This window comes from Gossypium hirsutum, chromosome A06, assembly GCF_007990345.1.
Source record: "Gossypium hirsutum isolate 1008001.06 chromosome A06, Gossypium_hirsutum_v2.1, whole genome shotgun sequence".
In the NCBI taxonomy this organism is placed as follows: Eukaryota; Viridiplantae; Streptophyta; class Magnoliopsida; order Malvales; family Malvaceae; genus Gossypium; species Gossypium hirsutum.
The window spans coordinates 82,846,195-82,871,103 of NC_053429.1; the positions used below are offsets into that span (position 1 = coordinate 82,846,195).

The following is a 24,909-nucleotide window of genomic DNA, read 5'->3' on the forward strand; positions in this document are numbered from 1 at the left end:
ATCATGGGTGGGGAAGGCAGTTATAGAAATTATGCAACGGTTTTGAATTCCTTTTATCTCTCTTTTTCTCTCTTGAGTTCTCTCTTATTCTTCCTCTTTCTTTGTTGCTTTTCCTGTTCTTTTCTTTTTCCATATCACTTTCTTATTGTTAACCTTTCTATTTGATATGTTTTCTTTGTCTTTGTTAGTTCTGAAGTTGTTGCTATTGAAATCCTATTTGTTGAAATTTACTTCTTTTTTTGTTATCATTCATGCTGGAAGCCGATGTAAGCTAGGGTTTTGAACCCTAGTTGAAAATCTTTTAAAAGAATGGGCTAAGCTTAAACCAATTTTCAAATTTGAATAAAAAGAGTCTAAAATAGTCTTAAAATGGCAGCCTTAAAATTTTACAAATATTTAAACATATATAGGATGGGCCAAACAAAGTTTCGGCTCAAAATTATATTTTCCCAATGCCCCACTCGAATAAAAAGCAATCCAAAATTTTATATAAGTTATTCAAACTGTTTTATATTAAGGATAGAAATTTAAATGCCCGATGTGTATACACTTGAAAATTCAATGCCAAACTTGTTGCAAATACACAATAAGGGATATCATTAATTTATAAAGGTAAACTACACCATTAGACATTAGTCATTAAACTATGCGTAAGTTTTTATTTAGGTCGTTTAAATTTTAAGAAAAAAAGGATACAATTTGATCATTGAACTATTTGAAAGTTTTCATTTAAGATATTAAACTATTCAAAAGTTTTTTTTTAAGTCACTAGGTTTGTTAAATTTTTTTTTTAAAATTCTGCCAACGAGCACCAAGCGACGATTCAACGATCGGTACAGTGTGTCAATATCCATCAATGAGTAAAATAACATACATGAAATTCAAGTTGATCTGACGGTCAATGTCAGAGATCGGAGAAAAAATACATTTGAATTTTAGTTCATAAATTCATAACGTTCAAAGTTGTTTAATGAGACACAACTTAATGATAAAAAAAAAAGAGAAAAGAGAGTTTTCGGTTAATGTAAATAATGCGAACATAGAAAGTCATATAACATTGATTTTAAAAGTCTAATGATTTAAATAAAAATTTTTAAATAATTCAATTACCAAATTATAATTTTTTTAATTAAGGAAAATAAATATTCATAATAATATAATGTTACTCATTTATAAAAGCTGATAAGACTAGATCGCTAATTAATTTAATCAATCGCCAACAAAGCCTGTCACGACATGAATTTAAGAAATAAGAAAGCTGCTGAGCTTGCTTGGTACCAAGTAATAAATGTCTGATTTTAAAAGAAAACACTAACACATTTTGCGGTGCCTAATTCATTTCCTTTCTATGCGCAACGATGTTCAGTAGATTCTCGAGTTAAATTTGAATTCTCACCAAACCTCTTTTAATGGGATTGAGTTATATCACTGAATTCGTCGGCATTTAATGGCTCAACTGCCAAAAAAGCGAAACACCATGGATTCATGGTTACACGTAGATAATATTTTTTTTTACATTAACTTTATTATATGTTGTTATTATATTTATTTTTTATATAATATTTATTTTTTATTATATGTTATTATTATATTTATTTTTTATATAATATTTTTTTAACTTTTAAATAAAAGAGTAACAATTAAATACATTCGAATTAATATTTTTTTATATTAGTAATAATATTAATGTCGATATCAATTAAATTAATACTCAGTTAACTACACATAAATAATGTTAAATATAAACAAATATGCTTTAAATTAAAACATACTATTGTTATTAAAATTAACATGTTATAAGGAATACATATATATTACATATATTTATAAATATTGTTAGTATAAATTAATTTAATTGATTAAATATTCATTAATATTCCGGTAAATAATAAAGTTAGAATTTTATTGGTTTGATAGGTGATTTGTTAATATTATTTTTTATTTTTTTTACGGAGATAATGAGATACCTTAATTTCCACAGAGTTTTACAATTTTACTTACAAATAATTATGAGATAAAATAAAAAATGCAATAAAAAATATGTTTTTTTGTGGTAATCAGGCCCTCCACCATCAATAGTAATTAATTTTTTGGTGGCGATTGTTTTCTAAAATTAAAGGATGAGGTAACCGACAAACTACAGTAGATAAATTTATTTTTGTTGAATTTAGTTAAGTTAAACATATTGCTGAGATAAAAATATATATAAATACAGTACAAATATTATTGGCTAATTGCTTTCTTACATTACTATTACGATACATGATCAAAGTTCACATTCTGTAGTCGGCACTTTTCTTTGTCCACTGTTTTGCCATGAAGAACAATTTTTTTATCCTCGTAATCTTATTCCAAACCGTCGGCTTAGCTTTATCGACCCCCCAAAAATATGAGTCAATTTTCAACTTCGGTGACTCCCTAAGCGACACAGGCAATTTACTTCTCTCCGGTGCCCTTGTATTTCCGGTCATCGGGCAGCTACCTTACGGTGAAACCTTCTTTCAACACGCAACGGGGCGGTGCTCTGACGGACGTCTTATTATCGACTTCATTGGTAAATGCTCTTTCTCTTACAGAAACAAACTTGAAAAACCAGATTTCGTTCTCCTAACTATATGTGTGTATTATTTGTTATAAACCAGCTGAGGCATTCAGTTTACCTTATTTGGAACCTTACCTAGCAGTAAAACAAGGCCAGAGTTCTCCACATGGAGTCAACTTCGCATTCTCCGGAGCTACTGCACTTGATGCTGAGTTTTTCTTCCAAAGAAACATGGGATCGATTTTGTGGACTAATAATTCTTTGAATGTTCAGCTTGGTTGGTTCAGGAAGCTCAAGTCCGACCTTTGCTCCGATAACGAATGTGAGTAAAATTATCTCCATTTCTTTCAGTACTTCCACTGACCGATCTCGGAATAACATAGTGCTGTTTTCTGTCGTAGCTTGTGATGATTTCTTTAAGAAATCACTTTTTCTGGTGGGGGAGATCGGTGGAAATGATTATAATTACGCCTTTTTTCTTGGTGGAAGCATTAAACAGCTTCAATCCATGGTCCCTTCAGTTGTTGGAGCAATTGCTAATGCAACCAGTGTAAGTTAGAGTTTAAGCACAAAAGTATTACAAAGCTAACACAATTTGCTTCCCATCAAGTCTTATGCTTAAGCCAAATGCAAATTATGTTATTAATTATGCGTGGATATTTTGGTAGGCATTGATAGAGGAAGGCGCAGTAGAGTTGATGGTTCCAGGGAATTTTCCCATCGGTTGCTCAGCTGTTTACTTGACATTGTTTGAAAGCCCTAAAAAGGATGATTATGACCGTCATGGTTGCTTGAAGGCATTTAATGGTTTTGCGAAGTATCATAATAATCAGCTTAAACAAGCCCTGGATACCTTGAGACAAAAGTATCCCCATGTCAGGATTTTTTACGCTGATTACTACGGTGCCGCCATGCGTTACGTTCATGCCCCACTACATCACGGTTAGTTCCTTCTAATTCCCATTAATTTCAATATTTAAACTTGATTCAACTTAGTTGCAGCCTGGATTAGGTACGAAATAGACCCTATTAACTTAATCTTGAATCTAGTGCTGTGACATGAGCATGTATATTGAAAAAAAAACAGGGTTTTATGGTGGGACTCTAAAAGCATGCTGTGGAGGGGGTGGTCCATATAATTTCAACATCTCAGCAAGGTGTGGTCATCCTGGATCTGAAGCATGTAAAGATCCTTCCGTTTATTCAAATTGGGATGGAATTCATCTAACTGAAGCAGCCTATCGCCATATAGCCTTGGCTTTGATCAATGGCTCCTCTTCCCATCCACCCCTCATATCCTCTCCTCTTTCAGATTGAATAAGCCCCCTAACATGAACAGTCAATCAAGGGTCTCATTTAGATGTTCTTTAGAGATCCAGGACCAATGATACATGTATGCATTGACTGTACTTGGAGATTTTATTTGCTTTATAAATTTAGCCTCATGATTTTGAAAATAATGAGAATTAATCTACTAATTAAGATGGATTTAATTTAATTAGCGAGATATAGTACCATAGATAGCAATCCTGAGGAAAGTAAAGCAAATATCAAAAGTCAACGCATTCAAGGCTGCTAGAATCCCTGCTTTTGGTCTCCATCTTGCGATATTTCATATTTGTGAAGGCTAATTCCCGTTTATCCCTCTAATGAAAATTCTTTTAGAAACGAATTTAGATTTCAAAATTTTAGATTGGGAATTTATGATATATGAATTTATAATTTTTAAAGTTTTTGTTAAAAAAAGTAAAATATTTAAAAATTAAGATTTTAAATTAATTCAAATTTAGATTTAGTTTAACTAATTCTAAGTTTAAAAAATAATTTTTAAAAGTTTAATTATTTATGAGATTCTGAACATTATTATTTGAATTAGTCTAGGAATTGGTCAAGGTACTAATTTGAAAAAATGTAATAAATTAGTTGACTTGAGAACTGATATGGACTAATTGATTGGGTAGTTGAACCAATTTCTTTTTTTTTAATGAACTTTTAATGATTTATTTAATAGAACCAGATGGATTAGTCGAACCGATCAGACTGATCAAACCAATTGGACCGTTAAACTGGTGGCCTAATTATGGAAATTATAAATTAAAAGTCAAGAGTTTATAAATTAAAAAATTGTGGAAATTATGGTATAAATACATTTTTTTGAATATTTACAATGTATTAAATTAAATGCATGAAACTTTGTCACTATTTTGAAAATCAGATTGGAACGACCAGTTAGATCATTTGGATTGTGATTCAGTCCAAGTACCAGTCCGGAATAAGAGATCAGATTGGTTGACTGATGAACTGGTTGAACTAGTTGAATCGACCGAATTGATGGTTGAACTGATTTTATCTATTTTTAAATAATTTTTTTAATAATTTATTCAATGGAACCATTGAATCTGTCAAACAGGTTGAAACAAAAATCGATGGTCTGGTTGGTTTGCCTACTGATCTAATTTTTAAAAACCTTAAGTTTTTTTGATAATATACTACAAATAAAATTATTTATTTATTATCTAGGTTTTGAAGGAAGTATGAAACCAAAGAGAATAAAAAAAGTTCTCGTGTTCTTTTAGTTAATCTTAAGCTTTAAAAATTCTAAATTTAAAATGAATTTTGAAATTCAAAATTTAACTCTTATAAAATTGGATTTAGATTTGTCCAAATTAAATCTTTAATTTTTTATTTATTATCCAAACAAAAATTTAAAATTTAAATTCTAAATCCAAAATTTTAAACTCAAATAATGATTTTCAAACATGCCATTAAAATCTTTTTAACTTTCAAATTATTTACTTTTTACTTTTATGTCATTGAGTTGTTTCTTACATAAATAAAACTAAAAAATTATTCAATTATTATTTAATATAAATTTAATTTAAATTCATAAATTTAATTTTTAATATAAATATAATTATAATTATAATTTTAAATTATTTATTATAGATGCACATATTTTATTATAATATTTTTTAATGATTATTTTCTTTTTAATCACTTAAGAGTTGCTGATAAAAATGCCTTATAAGCTTAAGTAATTGAGAAAATCAACTAAAGCATATACTAATGAACAAGATGGAAAGAAATTGATGAAGTGAAAAAAATCTGGAGAGAAAGCAAAAGAAATTATCATCTACTCATTTTATTATCGAAAGCTCTAATATCTCTAAAATAGTGTCATGTTCATGCGGTGCTAGACAAAAGATATGATCTTACAAATCAAATCTAGTAGAATCGTCACATTGGAGCTAAATTAGTTAGTCATTTATCGTCTAAGGTTTCAGGGCTAATCCTAAGACAAATTCTAAAATCTAAGACTTGATCTCATCACTAAATTCTAAATTCAGGAATACAATGAGAAGATTGTAGTACCCCTACGATGTCTTGTTGAAGACAATCCTACGTAGTTCAGTAATTAGGGTTTCTTATTAAAAGAAAAATAAATGAAATAAAATAAATTGATTCCATGGCTATCCCAATGACAACGATATTTCAAATTTAAAATTAAAATTAAATCTAAAAATCTTCAAAAACCTAAAGAATCTAATAGTTAAAAAATCTTAAGCAAAGTTGAACGATTTAATTAAAAGTAGGATCTTAATATTCTAACTTAAAATCTATTCAAAATACACTCTAAATATAAATCTAAACCTAATTAGGAATATTAAAATTAGAATGTATTCGAAAACCTAAGAATTTAAAATTAAATAATATCCAAAATTAAATTTAAAGATTAATGTCAAAACTAAGGATCTAAAATCTAAAATCTAATCTAATTTAAAAAAGTTCTAAAACGTTAAACCTTTGAATCAAATCTATTGATCTAATTTACTATCTGAAATAATAAAAATCCTAAAATTTAAAATAAAATAAAAATTCTAAATCTAATATAAATATCTAATATTGAAAACTAATAAAAACTTAAAATCTAAAAATTTCATATTCCATATTCCATATTAAAATATAAAATCTAAAATCTAAAGGAGAATTTATAGTTTAACTCGTAAAATCAAAATCAAAATATTATCTAAAAAAAACAAAACTTAATATAAAAAACCTAAAATCTAATATCGACATCAAAATAAAAAATATCTTAAAACCTAAAATCAAGATCTTAGAAGTTAACCTAATTTCTAATATACAAATTCTAATGTCTAATTAAAAAATCTAAAACAAGATTTTAAAATCTAACCTAAAAAAATTAAAGAGAGCCTAAAATAATCTAAAATTTAAATTAAATAAAATAATCCCACCAACTAATATCTAACTAAAATAGAACCCAAATTAAAAGTACAAATAAAAACATATCAAATAATAAAAAATAAAACACGTAGAAAATAAATCCTAAACGCAAACCAAAACATATATACATATATGATGAAATTAAAAATAACAACAATAGTAAAAACACATCAAATAATATCAACAATATCACTAATAATAACAATAAAAATAAAACATATGTGATAATAATAATAATAATAATAATAATAATAATAATAATAATAAAAGCTTAGTGTGAGTCAAAATTACAGAGCATCATATAATCATTCATATCGGATATAACAATCAACATCACCAATTCAGATCGTTGCATAGCAATATTCAATCAATGTATGATCATGTTATGTTGCACGATGCAATACAAAAGGTTCCTACCCAACCATTTGCTACACACCACGAGTTTCCAGAGCCCGTCTACCGAACTCCAAACACTGCGAGCCGAAACTCGATGTGGATAAATCACCAATAACAGTAATGCAGATAAACTGAAAGCAAACATGCAGTCAAGCTGCTAATAATGTTGACCAGCCACCAGTATTGCAGACAAGCTGCTAGTAATGAGATTAAATCACACAATCTCCTCGGTATTTCGATGCAGTACACTGACAATATATTACGGACTTTAAATGTCGTTGGTACTCCAAGGAACTCCAACCATAAATACCCACCCTATGCAAATGCAATATGTCACACAATCAGTAAACACATCATTCTTCCACTAACAGTTTTGGTATAATGACATGATTTACATGCATATCAATAAACAATATCAATGTATGCCTTGCTTACCATTCATTTAACGGTAACGGAGGCATGAGTACATTCCTTTTATACAGTCAATATCACATTTGGTATGTAATTTAAATGCATACACACTCAATGTCAATCATGGAATATTACATGCATATCAATCAACGTTTCAAAAAACTAACATGCTATACGTGCATTCAACACACAATTTTCACCATGGATTTAGCAATAAGAGAAGTAACATATCAAACATGCGTTCAACCAAATTATAGCACAAAATCATACATTACATACAACTTATACTGGAACGATGAAAATGTGCAGGTGTACACAATCGCAACAAGTAATAAAGTGACAAGTAAATGTTGAGTTATCGTATCTACAGGGACTGTGAAAAGAATTATTTATGAATGCAATTAAAAACACTTTGGTGAGAAAAAAATATTTTGATTTTGAGGAAGTGATTAAAAACTAAATTTAACAAAGTAAAATAAAATAAAATAAAAATAAAGTTCCAATGCACGATTTCAAAAGTTGATTTTAATCAAGATGACATAATTGTGTTAGATTAATTACATTTATTAACTTAGAATTACTAAACTCATGTTCATGTTGCTATGAATAAATTCACGACAACACGGTAATTTGCTAACTACTACTCATACATACTTATTAAATTAACTAATCTCTTGAACAATTTCCAATGCCAATTCAAACAATTAATCAATCTTCATAAGCACATAAAAGATTTAGTGAGGTAACAATGTATTCCTACCTTCAAAAAATTTAATCACAATAATCTTGCAAGTTATGCAAGGCTAATGTATTGTTTAATACCACCGCTAATTTAACCCTCAGCTACCTTAGAAGATTAAACATGCACTGATTAAGTATTGTGTCAATTAATTACAATTTCAACATGTTTAAATAATTAATTCATTAGTCACCTTACAATTATAATGCAAGAATAACTTAGTCATGGTTTTACTTAATCAAACATTTTACCAAGACCTATAACAACACAAACATAATTTTAATAACTCAAGTGGAAAAAATGCAATCAACCTAACAGGAATTAAATTTAAGCCATATTAATTAAATTAAACATATCAACATCATAATTATTCATTGGCATGTTCATAACAATAATAAAATTAAAAGGATGAGGAACAATAATCAAATTTGGTGTTTCTCTGAGACCTGACTAGCTCCACTCCTCATTCTCTGTTTGTTTTTGTTGAATTGAGGCTTCAACGAACACTTGAATATTGATTCAAACGGTGGTTGAAGGAATCTTTTCCAATAAGTGAAATTGGAAAATGAATGGGAAGGGAAATGAAGAACAAATAAAGGGTTTTGAAGAGAGAAAGTGAGAGATAAGTGAAAGAATGAGAGGTGTTTGAGGTGTGTTTGAAATGAATAGCCAAGGGGGTATTTATAGGTTGAGATGACTGCTAAAAATAGCAAAAAATAGTAGCCATAGACTCCCCCCATGGCCAACACACATGTGGCAAGTTTGAAGGTTTCAGACTTGCTATTTTAAAGTAAGGGCAAATTTAGGAAGGCATGATAAGTAGAGGGGTTTGAACACAAATTCAAAGAGTCTTCAAGGGATATTTTGCAAGAAAAATAATTAGCCAAACAAGCTGATTAGGTCAACATGTGGGACGATTTTTGGTAACCTAGTGCTCGGCTTGTAACAGCCCGATTTTGGGCCTAGTCAAAACAGTGGTTTCGGAACCTCTATTTCGGGGCTGGAGAAATTATTTTAATGTTATTTTATGTGTTATAGCATGATTATATGAGTGCATGGAAATTTTGGTGAAATAATTTTAGCAATTTCATGCTTAATTGCGAAAAATGACTAAATCACATAAAGGGCAAAAGTTGTGATTTGCTAGCTAAATATGTTAAATTGCTAGAGAACCATAACTGAGGGTGTTTAAAGTGCAAATAGACCCATTTTATAGGCTTGACCGGCCATAGAGACAAATAGGAGTAGAAAAGTCAAAGTTAGGTGTAGTTAGTAGCTTAATTTTTTACTAGAAATAAAATAAAAAGAAAAGGGATGTCATCTTTTCATCTTTCTTTCTTCCTCCATCGAAAATACCAGCAAAATAGGGGTTTTGAGAGCTCAAATTTTCAGCAACTTCCATCCCTTTCAAGTAAGTGATTTTGATGATCATTTTTGCTGATTTTTGTGTTTTTCGGACCCTTGTAGCATGAGCTAACTAAAGGGGGGCTATTTTACAAAATGGATAAAAGTCTAGGGTTTTACCATGAGAGCATCTATGATATTTGCAGAATTTTTATCGAAGAAAATGAATCTTAGTTGTTTAATAAACAACTTTTGTGAAGTGGTGTTCATGAAAAACACCTAAAAAGGACTAGTCTGTAGTAATTGTAAAATAGATAGTAATGTGGTCAAATAATGGAAATTTTGGGTTGCTATAAGAGTAAAAAGGGTTCAGCTAGGCTTAAGACACGAAGAAATTTGATAAAAATCGATTTTTGAGCCTAGGGGTAAAATAGTCATTTTCCAAAAATGGTCATTTTTTATTATCTAAATTAATTTAGTGATTAAATGAGTGAATTTCATCATTTTAGATCAAGGAACCGAGATTCGGGCTTAAATCGAAAAGTATGAGGTTATGGACTAAAATGGCGTAATTAGCCGAAATTGCTTTCGAGGTAAGTCCGTGTGATTAAATAAGCATGATATCCATGCTATTGTTAATATACTTGAAAATCTATTTTGCTATGATTGTATTAAATTTTATGTTGATAATATTGTATATGAGAAAGTGATGCCAAATTGTTAATAACATTTATGTGTTGATTGAATGCTTGGAAATTTGATGGAATATGATATTCCATTGAAACGAGTAAGTTGTACGTAAATAATTCAAATTAAATGTTATCATTTATTATATCATTAGTTCGGCATGAATTGTTGAGTTGTGATGAGAACGTGAATTATGAGAATTAATGTAACAAAGACTTCAGGTTGAACATTTGGAATAGACTTGATTATTCATACAATGACATTGGGTGATCTGTGTGCTTGTGTAAGACATGTCTGGGACACGCAACGGCCACATTATAAGAGCCAGTGTAAGACCTGTCTGGGACACTACATCGGCCTCGATATATGAAAGTCAATGTAAGACCTGTCTGGGACATGGCATCGACTTTGATGTGTTAGCCAGTGTAAGACCATGTCTGGGACATGGCATCGGCATCTTATCTCATGTTTAGGGCTAATGAATATCCTGTAGTATTCCAAATGGTTCAATAGAAGATTTATGATTTATAATAAAATGAGAGAACTTATGACCATGTGGTGAGTGGTACAGGTAATTACATGAAATTGATGAGATGTGAATTCAAATCATGTTGTATGACTAGTAAGGAATGAATATGAGCATGTAGAGTAATACAAGTATGTATGCCAAGCTCATGAGAAATAATTTCGATTTATGATGCACATTTGGTGAAGATGTAAATATGTAATTCATGCTTATGAGAATGATTTTGTGATGGCCTTGTGATTATAGGTTAAATATGTATCTTTACCAATGGGGTGAAAATGAATTAATAAGGTGTGATAAACTTAGTATCATTAACTTACACTAAAACAGTTTTGGACAGCAGCAGTAGTTCGACTTTGAAAATCCACAAAACATTATAGAAATTGAGTTAGAGGCTGTATAAAATATGAAATTAAAGATTAATCAGTCCAGTTTCACATAGAAGAAATAGTGTAAGAAAAAGAGTTTTATATTATGAAATATTTAAATTGTTGTGAGACATAGTCAGAATGATTTCGAAATCCCCTATCCTGATTTGGGAAAATCATTAAAAATTTTAAACAAATCATTGTGGGTTACAATTTATATGATTAGAATCCTTGATGAGTTTATTTTCAAATAAAACAAACAATAACCTCATTTGAATCCCGTGTGAGGAGTTAATTAATTTTAAGTAAGGAAAGGTTGAAGCTGTCAAACAACAGAACAGGGGTGATTTTGAAGAATAAACTGTACTAATTGGCTAAACCAAAAATTCTGAAATTTTTATGGTAAGAAGATATATGAGTGTAGTTTCTGGGAAAATTTACGGATCTTAATTTAGAGTCTCATAACTCCATATATAAGTAATTTAGTGACTATGACCCTGTTCCAGGGGAAATTTTTTTAAGTTTTGCTGAAACTTCTTAAGCTCTCGGTTTAGTCCCGAATCAATCTCGATGTATGTTTTGGGCTTCGTAGATCCAAATAAGAGACGGCATGCATGTGTTTGAAAAGTTTTAAATTAAAAGAAATTTTATGGCCCGGTTTTTTCATGTTTGTGAACGATTAAGTCCGGTAATGCCTCGTACTCTATTCTGACAACGGACATGGGTAAAGGGTGTTACAGGTTGGACTAATTTTCTTGGTTCAGCTCAATTGGGCCTCTTTTCATAATTAATTTATAATAATTATTTAACCCAAAATAAATTGGATTAAAATTAAAATTAATTATATTATGAATTAATATTAATAATTTGGACCATCTTAGGTTGAAAGATTAATTCGCCTCGATGCTTCAAAATCGCTTCTCGATTTTGTGCTTCCAATAGTGTCTATTGAGCTAAATTTCGCCCTTTGTGCGAATCCATCAGAAATAAATCAAAAGAAATCAAAATTTATTATAAAATTAATTAAAATTAAAAATGTTAATAATTTAAGTACAATTTAATTATTATATATTTTTTTATGAGAATATTATAATTTAATTATTTTATAATTATTATATATTTTTCGATGAGAATTACTACGAATTGCATAAATTTGAGTTAAAAAGGGCATGAAAAAGTGTGTATATTTTCGTGTTTCCACATACAGAATTCAATAGGTCCCAATAAGGCCCTCTACAGTTGGGCTTCCTATTTAAATACGTGCCTCGCTTGGCGTTCCATTTATTAGCACTTAGGCCATTTGACCATGCCAAAACCAGCAAACATAACTACCATTTTAAAACATATTTTAAAATTTTTAGACTAATTTAGCAAAAGGAAATACCCATACCTTAATTCGCAATCCGCAACTCCAAAACTTAGATCTAGACTACCCTAGGTCGGATTTGCACTTAATCATCATTAAAATTTATTAGAAACAGACATTAGGCATCCCTAAAGGATACGACCAAAAAGGAATTAACAAACGACACAACAGATCCACTATCAGTAAGCAATACTTGTAACGCCCCCACACCCGAGACCATCACCGGAGTCGAGCTTGAGGGGTTACCGAACATAATTTATCAATTTAAGAACTTCAAATCATTTGTTTCTACATTCACAGCTTTCTAGCTACTCGCGTCACAGTTACAAGAAAAATCATATCTCAAGTTAAGAAACTCGAAATCAATATCTGTAAATTTTCCATGAATCTAGACTCATATATCTATTTACTAATTTTTTTCTAGAATTTTTTATTGGGCCAATTAGTATAGTTTATTAATTAAAGTATCCCCTATTTTAGGGTTCGACTGCTCTGACCTCTGTGTATTACGAATCAAATATATCTCTATACAAAAATTCAATGACTATGAGGTTTGTTTATATTAAAACTAGACTCAATAAGGAATCTGTAAATATAAATAACAACTTCTAATTATTTTAGTAAAATTTATTATGAATTTTTAAAGTCAGAATAGGGAATCCTGAAATCACTCTGGCCCTGTTTCGCAAAAGTTTAAATATCTCATAAAATATAATTTATATTTCTGTTTTGTTCAATCCATATGAAAATAGACTCATTAAGCTTAAATTTCATAACTTACTCATCATTTAGTTCCATTTATAGTATTTTTAGTGATTTTTCAAATTCATGTCATTGCTGCAGCAATATTCTGTTTTAAGGCAAGTTTCATCTTTCCATGAATTTTTATGAACTAGATAACCTGTTAAACTTCCATGATATCAAACATGATCTAAATTAGCCATCACCATGACTTATCAATATCAAACATTTTCTCAACCAAACATGGCCATATCATAAAATTATTTACACAAAATAGGTATATTGCTATACATGCCATACTTAAGTAGTTGTACAAGCCATTTACCAAGATAAAAGTCCTTTGGATAGTGTGATCGAACTTTCGACCTGTCCCGATTCCTGAGTCGGCTTGTTCAAAACTACAGTGAATGAAAAGGAAGGAGTAAGCATAAATGCTTAGTAAGTTCATATGTAAATAACAAGTAACATAACAATACAAATATACCAAACAACTTTAGCATGGTACCACCAAAACATATATCACATCTTTAAACATCATTCATCATCTTACCACCTTATCGTTGTTGTATCTATTTTCAACCCGAGGGTTAAGAACATACCTGTCCAAAGTGTCCATTTCACAACACTTACCCAAAACGTCACTTATATCTTAAGTGCTCTTCCATTAAACTAGAAATTTTACCCGTTGAACACATCAGAATATAACTCGGATACATGGATAATTTGCACATAAGTGCCACATATGTAATCAAGAAATCATGTAACCCGCCCCTAAGTGAACTCGGACTCAACTCAACGAGCTCGGGTGTTCGCATCCATAAATGAACTCGGACTCAACTCAACGAGTTCGGATGCCTAGTTACATCTCACGAACTCGGACTCAACTCAACGAGTTTGAACATTTGCATCCATAAGTGAACTCGGACTCAACTCAACGAGTTCGGATGCTCAACCATCCTAGTGGCATGTCACTTGTATCCTAATCTATTCCTAAGGTTCAAACAGGCTTTTTCCCTCGATCTCACATTTGCCGTCTTCCATGGAATATCGGAACCGATACTCGGTAGCAATTCATATTTATCAAGTAGTAAACATAATTTGCATATTACTCAACATTAACCACAAATCATAATATTTCACGATTAAAAATCAGCATATCATATAATTAACATTAATAACTTAAAAATAACATTCATGCTACATTATTTACACATGAACTTACCTTGGTACCAAAATATAAAGATTTTGCAATTTAGTCCACAATCTTTTCTTTTCCTCGATCACGACTTGAATCTCGTTTTTCTTGATCTATAATACTAAATTAATCTTATTTAATAAATACATTCATCAAAATAGCATTTAATACGAATTTTAAAAAAATACACTTTTGCCCCTAAACTTTTACATAATTACACTTTTGCCCCTAGGCTCGGGAATTAAACTTTATTCCTTATTCTTATGTTTTTTAACATGCTGATCACTTTTCCCTTCTATGGCAACATCAAATTCTCTCTCTAACATATACTTGTGACTATTGGGTATTTTTGTCGATTAAGCCCTTTTACTCGTTTTCACTAAAAACCGAGTAGCACAAGTTGTCTAACATAATTTAAAACCCCATATTCTATCATAAAACATCAAAATACACAAATTTCACCTATGGGTATTTTTCCAAATATAAACCCTAGGTTGAATTATTGCTAGCATAAGCTTAATCGAGCTTCCGGGATTCCAAAAACGTAAAGAACATTAAAAACGGGGCTTGGAATCACTTACTATGGAGTTTGGAAGCTTGAAACAAACCCTAGCTATGGAGAACCCTTGAAATTTCGGCCTAATGAAGAAGATGGACAAAAATTGGCTTTTAATTTTGTTTTTAATTCTTTTTAATAACTAAATGACCAAAATACCCTTACTACTAAACTTTCCAAAAATTCCTTCCATGTCCTAATTTTGTCCATGAACTTAAAATTGGTCAAATTGCTATTTAAGACCTCCTCATTAATATTTCAAAACAATTTCATACTAAAAACTTCTAGAATGCATGTTTTGCAACTTATTCGATTTAGTCCCTACTTTCAATTTAAGCACTTTAGGCATAGAATTTCATCATGAAATTTTCACATAATCATGCAATCATATCATAAACATCAAAATCATTGTAAAATAATTATTTCTATCTCAAATTTGTGGTCACAAAACCACTATTCCGATTAAGCCCTAATTCAGGATATTACAACTCTCCCCCCTTTTAAGGATTTTCGTCCTCGAAAATCTTACCGGTAAACAGGTGTGGGTATTGGTTTCTCATAGTTTCTTCAGGTTCCCATGTAATCTCTTCTACCCCATGCTTTTGCCACAACACTTTTACAAGTGCAACACTTTTATTTCTTAGTTGTTTGACTTCTCGAGCTAAAATCTTAATCGGTTCTTCTTCATAAGTCATATCAAGTCGTAGTTCAATTTCTGTCGGTGAAATTATATGTGAAGGATCCGAACGATACCGACGTAACATAGATATGTGAAACACATCATGAATCTTCTCTAATTCGGGTGGTAACGCTAGCCGATATGCTACCAGTCCAACTTTTTCAATTATTTCATACGGTCTAATAAAACGCGGACTTAACTTGCCCTTTCGTCTAAATCTAAGGACTTTCGTCCATGGAGACACTTTCAAAAATACCTTATCACCAACTTGAAACTCCATTTCCTTTCGTTTCAAATCCGCATAAGATTTCTGTCTATCTGAAGCAGCTTTCAAACAATCTCGAATCACTTTCACCTTTTCTTCAGTTTCTTTTATTAAATCAACTCCATAAATATGATTTTCCTTGAGTTCAGTCCAATACAATGGCGTCCGACATTTACGACCATATAATGCTTCATAAGGTGCCATCTTCAAACTTGTATGATAACTATTATTATAAGCAAATTCTACCAACGGTAAATACTTTTCCCAACTACCTTGAAATTCCAATACACAACATCTGAGCATGTCTTCAAGAATCTGAATTACTCTTTCTAATTGTCCATCAGTTTGTGGATGAAAGGCAGTGCTGAAATTTAACTTTGTACCTAATGCTTCTTGCAACTTTTTCCAAAACCGTGAGGTAAACCTCGGATCTCTATCCGAAATGATTGACAAAGGTATCCCATGAAGTCTAACAATCTCTCGGATATACAATTCAGCCAACTTATTAAGAGAATAATTTGTACGTACCAGAATAAAATGAGCCGATTTAGTCAGTCTGTCAACTATTGCCCAGATGGCATTTTTCTTCCCTGGAGTTAACGGCAACCCTGATATAAAATCCATAGTAATCCGATCCCATTTCCATTCAAGAACCATAATAGGCTGGAGTAATCCCGAAGGTACTTGGTGTTCAGCTTTCACTTGTTGGCAAACTAAGCACTTTGATACAAACTCGGAAATATCTCTTTTCATTCCACTCCACCAGTACATTTTCTTCAAGTCATTATACATCTTCGTACTGCCCGGATGAATCGCTAAACAACCATTATGTGCTTCATGCAAAATCTTTTGAATCAGCTCATCATTTTTCGGTACACAAATCTGATTTTTAAACATCAAACAACCATCAGAACCGATTCTGAAATCTGATCCCGTATCAGCTTCACACTATTTTCTTTTGGCTAGCAAATCTTGATCATTTTTTTGAGCTTCAGAAATCTCTTGTAAAAACATCGGTCTTGCTCTTAACTCAGCTAGAATCGAACCGTCATCTGAAATTTTCAACTGAGTGTTCATAACTCTCAAAGCAAACAACAACTTTCTGCTTAAAGCATCGGCAACCACATTCACTTTTCCCGGATGATAATCGATAACAAGCTCGTAATCTTTCAATAACTCCAGCCATCTTCGCTATCTCAAATTCAAGTCTTTTTGTGACATCAAGTATTTAAGACTTTTGTGATCGGTATATACTCGGCACTTTTCACCATACAAATAATGTCGCCAAATCTTCAAAGCAAATACCACCACAGCCAATTCCAAATCGTGAGTAGGATAATTTTTCTCATGAGGTTTTAACTGTCTCGAAGCATAAGCCACCACTTTTCCTTCTTGCATGAGTACACACCCCAAACCATTTAGAGAAGCATCACTATACACCACAAATTCTTTACCTGATTCGGGTTGTATCAACACTTATGCTTCAGTTAATAACTTTTTCAATTCTTCGAAACTCTGTTGACATTCTTCCGTCCATTCAAATTTAACATCCTTTCGGAGTAGTCTAGTCATAGGAGCAGCAATTATAGAAAATCCATTTACGAACCGCTGATAATACCCAGCTAGCCCCAAGAAACTTCTAACTTCAGTTACGTTTTTCGATGGTTTCCAATCAACAATGGCTGAAATTTTACTAGGATCAACCCGTATACCATCACCTGAAACAATATGACCCAAAAATCCAACTTCCCGGAGCCAAAATTCACTTTTACTAAACTTAGCATACAGCTGCTTATCTCTCAAAGTTTGCAAAACTATCCTCAAATGCTCAGCATGCTCTGTCTCATCTTTTGAATAAATTAAAATATCATCTATAAACACCACAACAAATCTGTCCAAGTATGACCGAAATATGCGATTCATTAAATCCATAAACACAGCAGGAGCATTTGTCAACCCGAATGGCATAACTAAAAATTCATAATGACTGTACCTTGTTCTAAAAGCAGTTTTAGGCACATCTGACTCTTTTACTCGCAGCTGATAATACCCAGATCTCAAGTCAATCTTTGAAAACCATGTCGCTCCTTTTAGCTGATCAAACAAATCATCAATTCTCGGCAACGGATACTTGTTTTTGATTGTCACCTAGTTTAACTGCCGATAATCAACACATAATCTCATAGAACCATCCTTCTTTTTCACAAATAACACGGGACCACCCAAAGGTGAAAAACTCGGTCTCACAAAGCCTTTATCAGTCAACTCTTGCAACTGCGACTTTAATTCTTTCAACTCTGTTGGTGCCATTCTATATGGAGCAATCGAGATTGGAGCTGTTCCTGGTATTAAATCAATACCAAATTCTACTTCCCTGATTGGAAGCAAACCCGGCAATTCTTCTGGAAATACGTCCGCAAATTCACACACAACCAGCACTGATTCAACTTTCTTTTCAACTTCTTTTGTATTAATTACATACGCCAAATAAGCTTCATAACCCTTCCTCAAATATCTCTGAGCCGACATCGAAGAAATCATGCTAGATAATGCCTCTGATTTGTCTGGCTCAACCCGCAGAATTTCACCACTTTCACACTTTAATTCTATAACCTTTTCTTTGCAATTTATTATAGCATCATGCAATGTCAACCAATCCATACCCAAAATAACATCAAATTCATCAAACGGCAACAACATCAAGTCGGCCGAAAAGTAATGACCCCAAATCATTAAAGGGCATTTCTTGCTTACTTTATCAACTATCACGCATTTGCCTAACGGGTTCAACACTCTAATCATGAATTCTGTGTTCTCAACAGGTATATTCATACTAGACACCAGTTTAATGCATACGTATGAATAAGTAGAACCAGGATCAATCAAAGCAATAACATTAATATCATAAAGAGAAAATGTACTAGTAATCACATCGGGTGAGGAAGCATCTTCACGCGCTTTAATAGCATAAGTTCTAGCCGGAGCTCTTCCCTCAGATCTAACTGCTGCATCTCTGGCTACATTCTTACTGCTTGTTTCACTTCCAGCTTTTCTCGGATACCTTCCCTTCGAGTTTGCACCACTAGTTTTTACTCTCTAAATTTTTTTTTTCTCAACTCTCTCTGGGCAGTCTCTAATAAAATGATCCGGAGAACCACATCGAAAACATTCATTTGCTCTGGACGGACCAAAATGATTTCTACCACACCACTGGCACTCGGGTTTAACAAATCTCGAGTTCCCTACACTGGCTGCAGAAGTATTCTGAGATTTAGGACCCACATTCTGCTTCTTAAAATTTCCATATGATTGCCTAGCTGAAACTTGGGAACGAGGATTCATATTTCTTGACTTTCCGGGTTGCTGTGAAGGTGCCTTACTTATTGGCCTTTTCTTCCAATTTCGTGTCTCAGCCTCTACCTTCCTCTTCTCTTTAAGTAGTTCTTCAGCCTTACAAGCTTGATCAACTAGGACTACCATTTCTTTCAGTTCAGGGATCCTGACAAATACTTTAATGTCTTCGTTGAGCCCGTCTTCAAATCGTCAGCACATCTTGGCTTCTGTAGGAACATATTCCCTGGTATACTTACTCAATCGAACAAACTCTCTTTCATATTCTGAGACTGTCATATTACCTTGCTTCAGCTCAAGAAAATCTTTACATTTCTGATCAATAAATCTTTCACTAATATATTTCTTCTGAAACTCTTCTTGAAAGAATTCCCAAGTTACCCTCTCTTTCGGTACCACCGAAATCAAAGTCTTCCACCAATTATAGGTTGAATCTCTCAACAAAGATGTAGCACATTTCAAACATTCTTCAGGTGTACAAGATAATTCATCAAATACTCGGATAGAATTTTCAAGCCAAAACTCTGCTTTCTCTGCATCATCATCAATATTTGCTCTAAATTCTTCAGCCCCATGTTTACGAATTCTATCAACGGGGGTTCTGTGAAATTTTATCATATCCATTCCTTGAGGCATTGGAGGCATAGGTTGAGGAATTGGGGGAGGTGGGGGAGGTCGTACATTTGGGTTCGTACGAACGAACTCAGTGTACCATGCACTCATTATTTGGAGAAAGGCTTCCCAATCTTTTTCTCCTCCTCCCTGACCAACAGTAGGAGGTGGGTTTTCAGTCGGCACTGCCCCTTCAGCCGGAGCTGGCGCATTACTCTCTACTTCATCTGCCATAGCAGGATCGGGATCCATTTACTATATAAAAATCATTTAAAAAGGTCAAAAATCGTCACACTATCACAATTCATACATATGACATGTATAGCAAAATCCGTACATACAACACGTAGTCCGAGAACCGAATAAACCTGCTTTGATACCACTAAATGTAACGCCCCCATGCCCGAGACCATCACCGGAGTCGAGCTTGAGGGGTTACCGAACATAATTTATCAATTTAAGAACTTCAAATCATTTGTTTCTACATTCACAGCTTTCTAGCTACTCGCGTCACAGTTACAAGAAAAATCATATCTCGAGTTAAGAAACTCGAAATCAAGATCCGTAAATTTTCCATGAATATAGACTCATATATATATTTACTAATTTGTTTCTAGAATTTTTTATTAGGCCAATTAGTACAGTTTATTAATTAAAGTATCCCCTATTTCAGGGTTCGACTGCTCTGACCTCTGTGTATTACGAATCAGATATATCTCTATAAAAAATTTCAATGACTATGAGGCTTATTTCTATTAAAACTAGACTCAATAAGGAATCTGTAAATATAAATAAAAACTTCTAATTATTTTAGTAAAATTTATTATGAATTTTTAAAGTCAGAACAGGGAATCCAGAAATCACTCTAGCCCTATTTCGGAAAAGTTTAAATATCTCATAAAATATAATTTATATTCCTGTTTTGTTCAATCCATATGAAAATAGACTCATTAAGCTTCAATTTAATAACTTATTCATCATTTATTTCCATTTATACTATTTTTAGTGATTTTTCAAATTCATGTCATTACTGCAGCAATATTCTGTTTTAAGGCAAGTTTCATCTTTCCATGAATTTTTATGAACTAGATAACCTGTTAAACTTCCATGATATCAAACATGATCTAAATTACCCATCACCATGACTTATCAATATCAAACATTTTCTCAACCAAACATGGCCATATCATAAAATTATTTACACAAAATAGGTATATTGCTATACATGCCATACTTAAGTAGTTGTACAAGCCATTTACCAAGATAAAAGTCCTTTGGATAGTGTGATCGAACTTTCGACCTGTCCCGATTCCTGAGCTGGCTTGTTCAAAACTATAGTGAATGAAAAGGAAGGAGTAAGCATAAATGCTTAGTAAGTTCATATGTAAATAACAAGTAACATAACAATACAAATATACCAAACAACTTTAGCATGGTACCACCAAAACATATATCACATCTTTAAACATCATTCATCATCTTACCACCTTATCGTTGTTGTATCTATTTTCAAACCGAGGGTTAAAAACATACCTGTCCAAAGTGTCCATTTCACAACACTTACCCAAAACGTCACTTATATCTTAAGTGCTCTTCCATTAAACTAGAAATTTTACCCGTTGAACACATCGGAATATAACTCGGATACATGGATAATTTGCACATAACTGCCACATATGTAATCAAGAAATCATGTAACCCGCCCCTAAGTGCACTCGGACTCAACTCAACGAGCTCGGACATTCGCATCCATAAATGAACTCGGACTCAACTTAACGAGTTCGGATGCCTAATTACATCTCACGAACTCGGACTCAACTCAACGAGTTCGGATGCTCAACCATCCTAGTGACATGTCACTTGTATCCTAATCTATTCCTAAGGTTCAAACGGGCAATTTCCCTTGATCTCACATTTGCCTTCTTCCATGGAATATCGGAACCGATACTCGGTAGCAATTCATATTTATCAAGTAGTAAACATAATTTGCATATTATTCAACATTAACCACAAAGCATAATATTTCACGATTAAAAATCAGCATATCATATAATTAACATTAATAACTTAAAAATAACATTTATGCTACATTATTTACACATGAACTTACCTTGGTACCAAAATATAAAGATTTTGCAATTTAGTCCACAATCTTTTCTTTTCCTCGATCACGACTTGAATCTCGTTTTTCTTGATCTATAATACCAAATTAATCTTATTTAATACATACATTCATCAAAATAGCATTTAATACGAACTTTAAAAAATTACACTTTTGCCCCTAAACTTTTGCATAATTACACTTTTGCCCCTAGGCTCGGGAATTAAACTTTATTCCTTATCCTTATGTTTTATAACATGCTGATCACTTTTCCCTTCTATGGCAACATCAAATTCTCTCTCTGACATATACTTGTGACTATTGGGTATTTTTGCCGATTAAGCCCTTTTACTCGTTTTCACTAAAAACCGAGTAGCACAAGTTGTCTAACATAATTTAAAACCCCATATTCTATCATAAAACATCAAAATACACAAATTTCACCTATGGGTATTTTTCCAAATATAAACCCTAGGTTGAATTATTGCTAGCATAAGCTTAATCGAGCTTCCGGGATTCCAAAAACGTAAAGAACATTAAAAACGGGGCTTGGAATCACTTACTATGGAGCTTGGAAGCTTGAAACAAACCCTAGCTATGGAGAACCCTTGAAATTTCGACCTAATGAAGAAGATGAACAAAAATTGGCTTTTAATTTTGTTTTTAATTCATTTTAATAACTAAATGACCAAAATACCCTTACTACTAAACTTTCCAAAAATTCCTTCCATGTCCTAATTTTGTCCATGAACTTAAAATTTGTCAAATTTCTATTTAAGTCCTTCTCATTAATATTCCAAAACAATTTCATACTAAAAACTTCTAGAATGCAAGTTTTGCAACTTATTCGATTTAGTCCCTACTTTCAATTTAATCACTTTAGGCATAGAATTTCATCATGAAATTTTCACACAATCATGAAATCATATCATAAACATCAAAATCATTGTAAAATAATTATTTCTATCTCAGATTTGTGGTCACAAAACCACTATTCCGATTAAGCCCTAATTCAGGATATTACAATACTTACACAGTTTAGTACAATTCGAGGATGCAAACACGATTTGAAGCCATCATTGACCTAGGGAGTTTATATTATTTCCTATGATCAGCCATGTTCTTAGACCAATCGGCCAAAGTAGCAAAATTTAACACAACATATCCACTATCGGTAAGCAATACTTACACAGTTTAGTACAATTCGAGGATGCAAACATGATTTGAAGCCATCACTGACCTGGGGAGTTTAGATTAGTTCCTATGATCAGCCATGTTCTTAGACCAATCGACCAAAGTAGCAAAATTTAATGGGATAAGATGATACTAGATCTCGCACAAAATTTAACACTTACGAACTCTGTTTACTTGATCCGAAATGTAATCATAACCCAGCTGGAATGGCCACTAATCAGTCGAGTTAGGGGCTATTTTTAATGATGGAAAAAATGAAAGAAAGAGGTGCACAAATGGGTGGAAAGGGAAGAAAAATCAACAGGCCAAAAATGATGTTTAAAGAGGTGGCAAGACCACCACTTACGGTAGCAAATGGGACTATTTTGGGTGGCACAAAGAGATGTTTAAGGGGAAAAAAAGGGGCGAATTTAAGGCATAAAATAAACAACAACAATTGGTAGCAAAAGAGAGGAGGAGAGAAGATGAAAGAAATCAAATCATGTTAGATCGTTGGTATAACCTGTGGCGTAGCGAAAAAAATATTCCGATGATCGAAAACCATGGATCCAAGTATGAGGAATGAATCGGGTTGAAAGAAAATATACCTTTTTCAATTTGATTTCCTTCACAATTCCAAGCCACAAAAGAATCATCTTGGCATCTATGTTGTAACATCCCGAAATTGTGCCTAGTCTGAATAGTTATTTTGGGACCACAAATCCAATGTTAAAATAATTATTTCATGATCATTATGAGGTCTAGGGTATGAAAATAAGCATGTGTTAAAGTTTCAAGAAGAAATTTTGTGTGTAAGGTGTCTAATTGGAAATTAAGGACCAAATTGAATAAATTGCAAAACTTGGGTTCTAGAATAAATTTATATGAAATTGCTTTGGAATATTAATTAAAGGTCCTTAAAGGGTAATTTTCCTAATTTCTAAGTTTTTGGACAAAAATGGGCATGCATAGAAAGATTTGAAGGTTTAGTAAGGAAGGGCATTTTGGTTATTTAGTAATAAAATTAATAAAAAGGGAAAAAGGAAGCAAAATTCAGCCATTTTGTCTCTATGGATGTCGAAAAATAAAGGGTCTCCATAGCTAGGGTTTTCAACATTTTCAAGCTCAATAGTAAGTGCTCCCTAGCCCCGTTTTTAATGTTCTTCGTATTTTTGAAATCCTCGTAACATACTCTCTCTATTTCTACCCATATTTCAAGCTAGTGTTCATATTCAAAAATTTACCATGCATGAGATGTTTGTGTTTTGATGATTTATAGAGGAATATGAGAGTTTAAAAGATAGTAAACAACTTTTACTAAATAGTTTTTCATGGAAATGGCTTAAGGGACCATTTTGTAAAAGTTGTGAAAATGGGTAGAAAAATGTGAAATGAAAGAAAATGTGGGCTGCTATAGGAAAGAAAAATATTTTGCTAGGCTTGGGTAACTTAGAAATTTCATGCATTTCATTATACAAGCCGTAGGACTAAATTGTAAATGTGTGAAAGGTTAGGGGCAAATTGGTCATTTTGCCCGGGGTGAGTCTGAAGCCGAAAATGAACAATGGGACGTATTAATAATTTATTTTTGCTGATATAGACCCTAAGGAACCGA

General features: G+C 32.2%; 1 protein-coding gene across 2 annotated transcripts; it reads left to right on the forward strand.

Moving 5' to 3' along the window:
- The first annotated feature begins 2,178 nt into the window (after positions 1-2,178).
- On the forward strand, positions 2,179-3,999 carry LOC107962952 (GDSL esterase/lipase At5g45910). Of its 2 annotated transcripts, none has more exons than XM_016899534.2 (5): positions 2,179-2,554; positions 2,643-2,864; positions 2,944-3,092; positions 3,211-3,484; positions 3,630-3,999. In XM_016899534.2, the coding sequence occupies exons 1-5, from the start codon at positions 2,317-2,319 to the stop codon at positions 3,857-3,859; spliced, it is 1,113 nt and encodes a 370-aa protein (XP_016755023.1). In that variant the 5' UTR covers positions 2,179-2,316; the 3' UTR covers positions 3,860-3,999. The 2 variants fall into 2 exon arrangements, with proteins under 2 accessions (XP_016755023.1, XP_016755024.1); XM_016899535.2 differs by having other exon boundaries at positions 2,195-2,554; positions 3,593-3,999.
- The last annotated feature ends 20,910 nt before the right edge of the window (positions 4,000-24,909 follow it).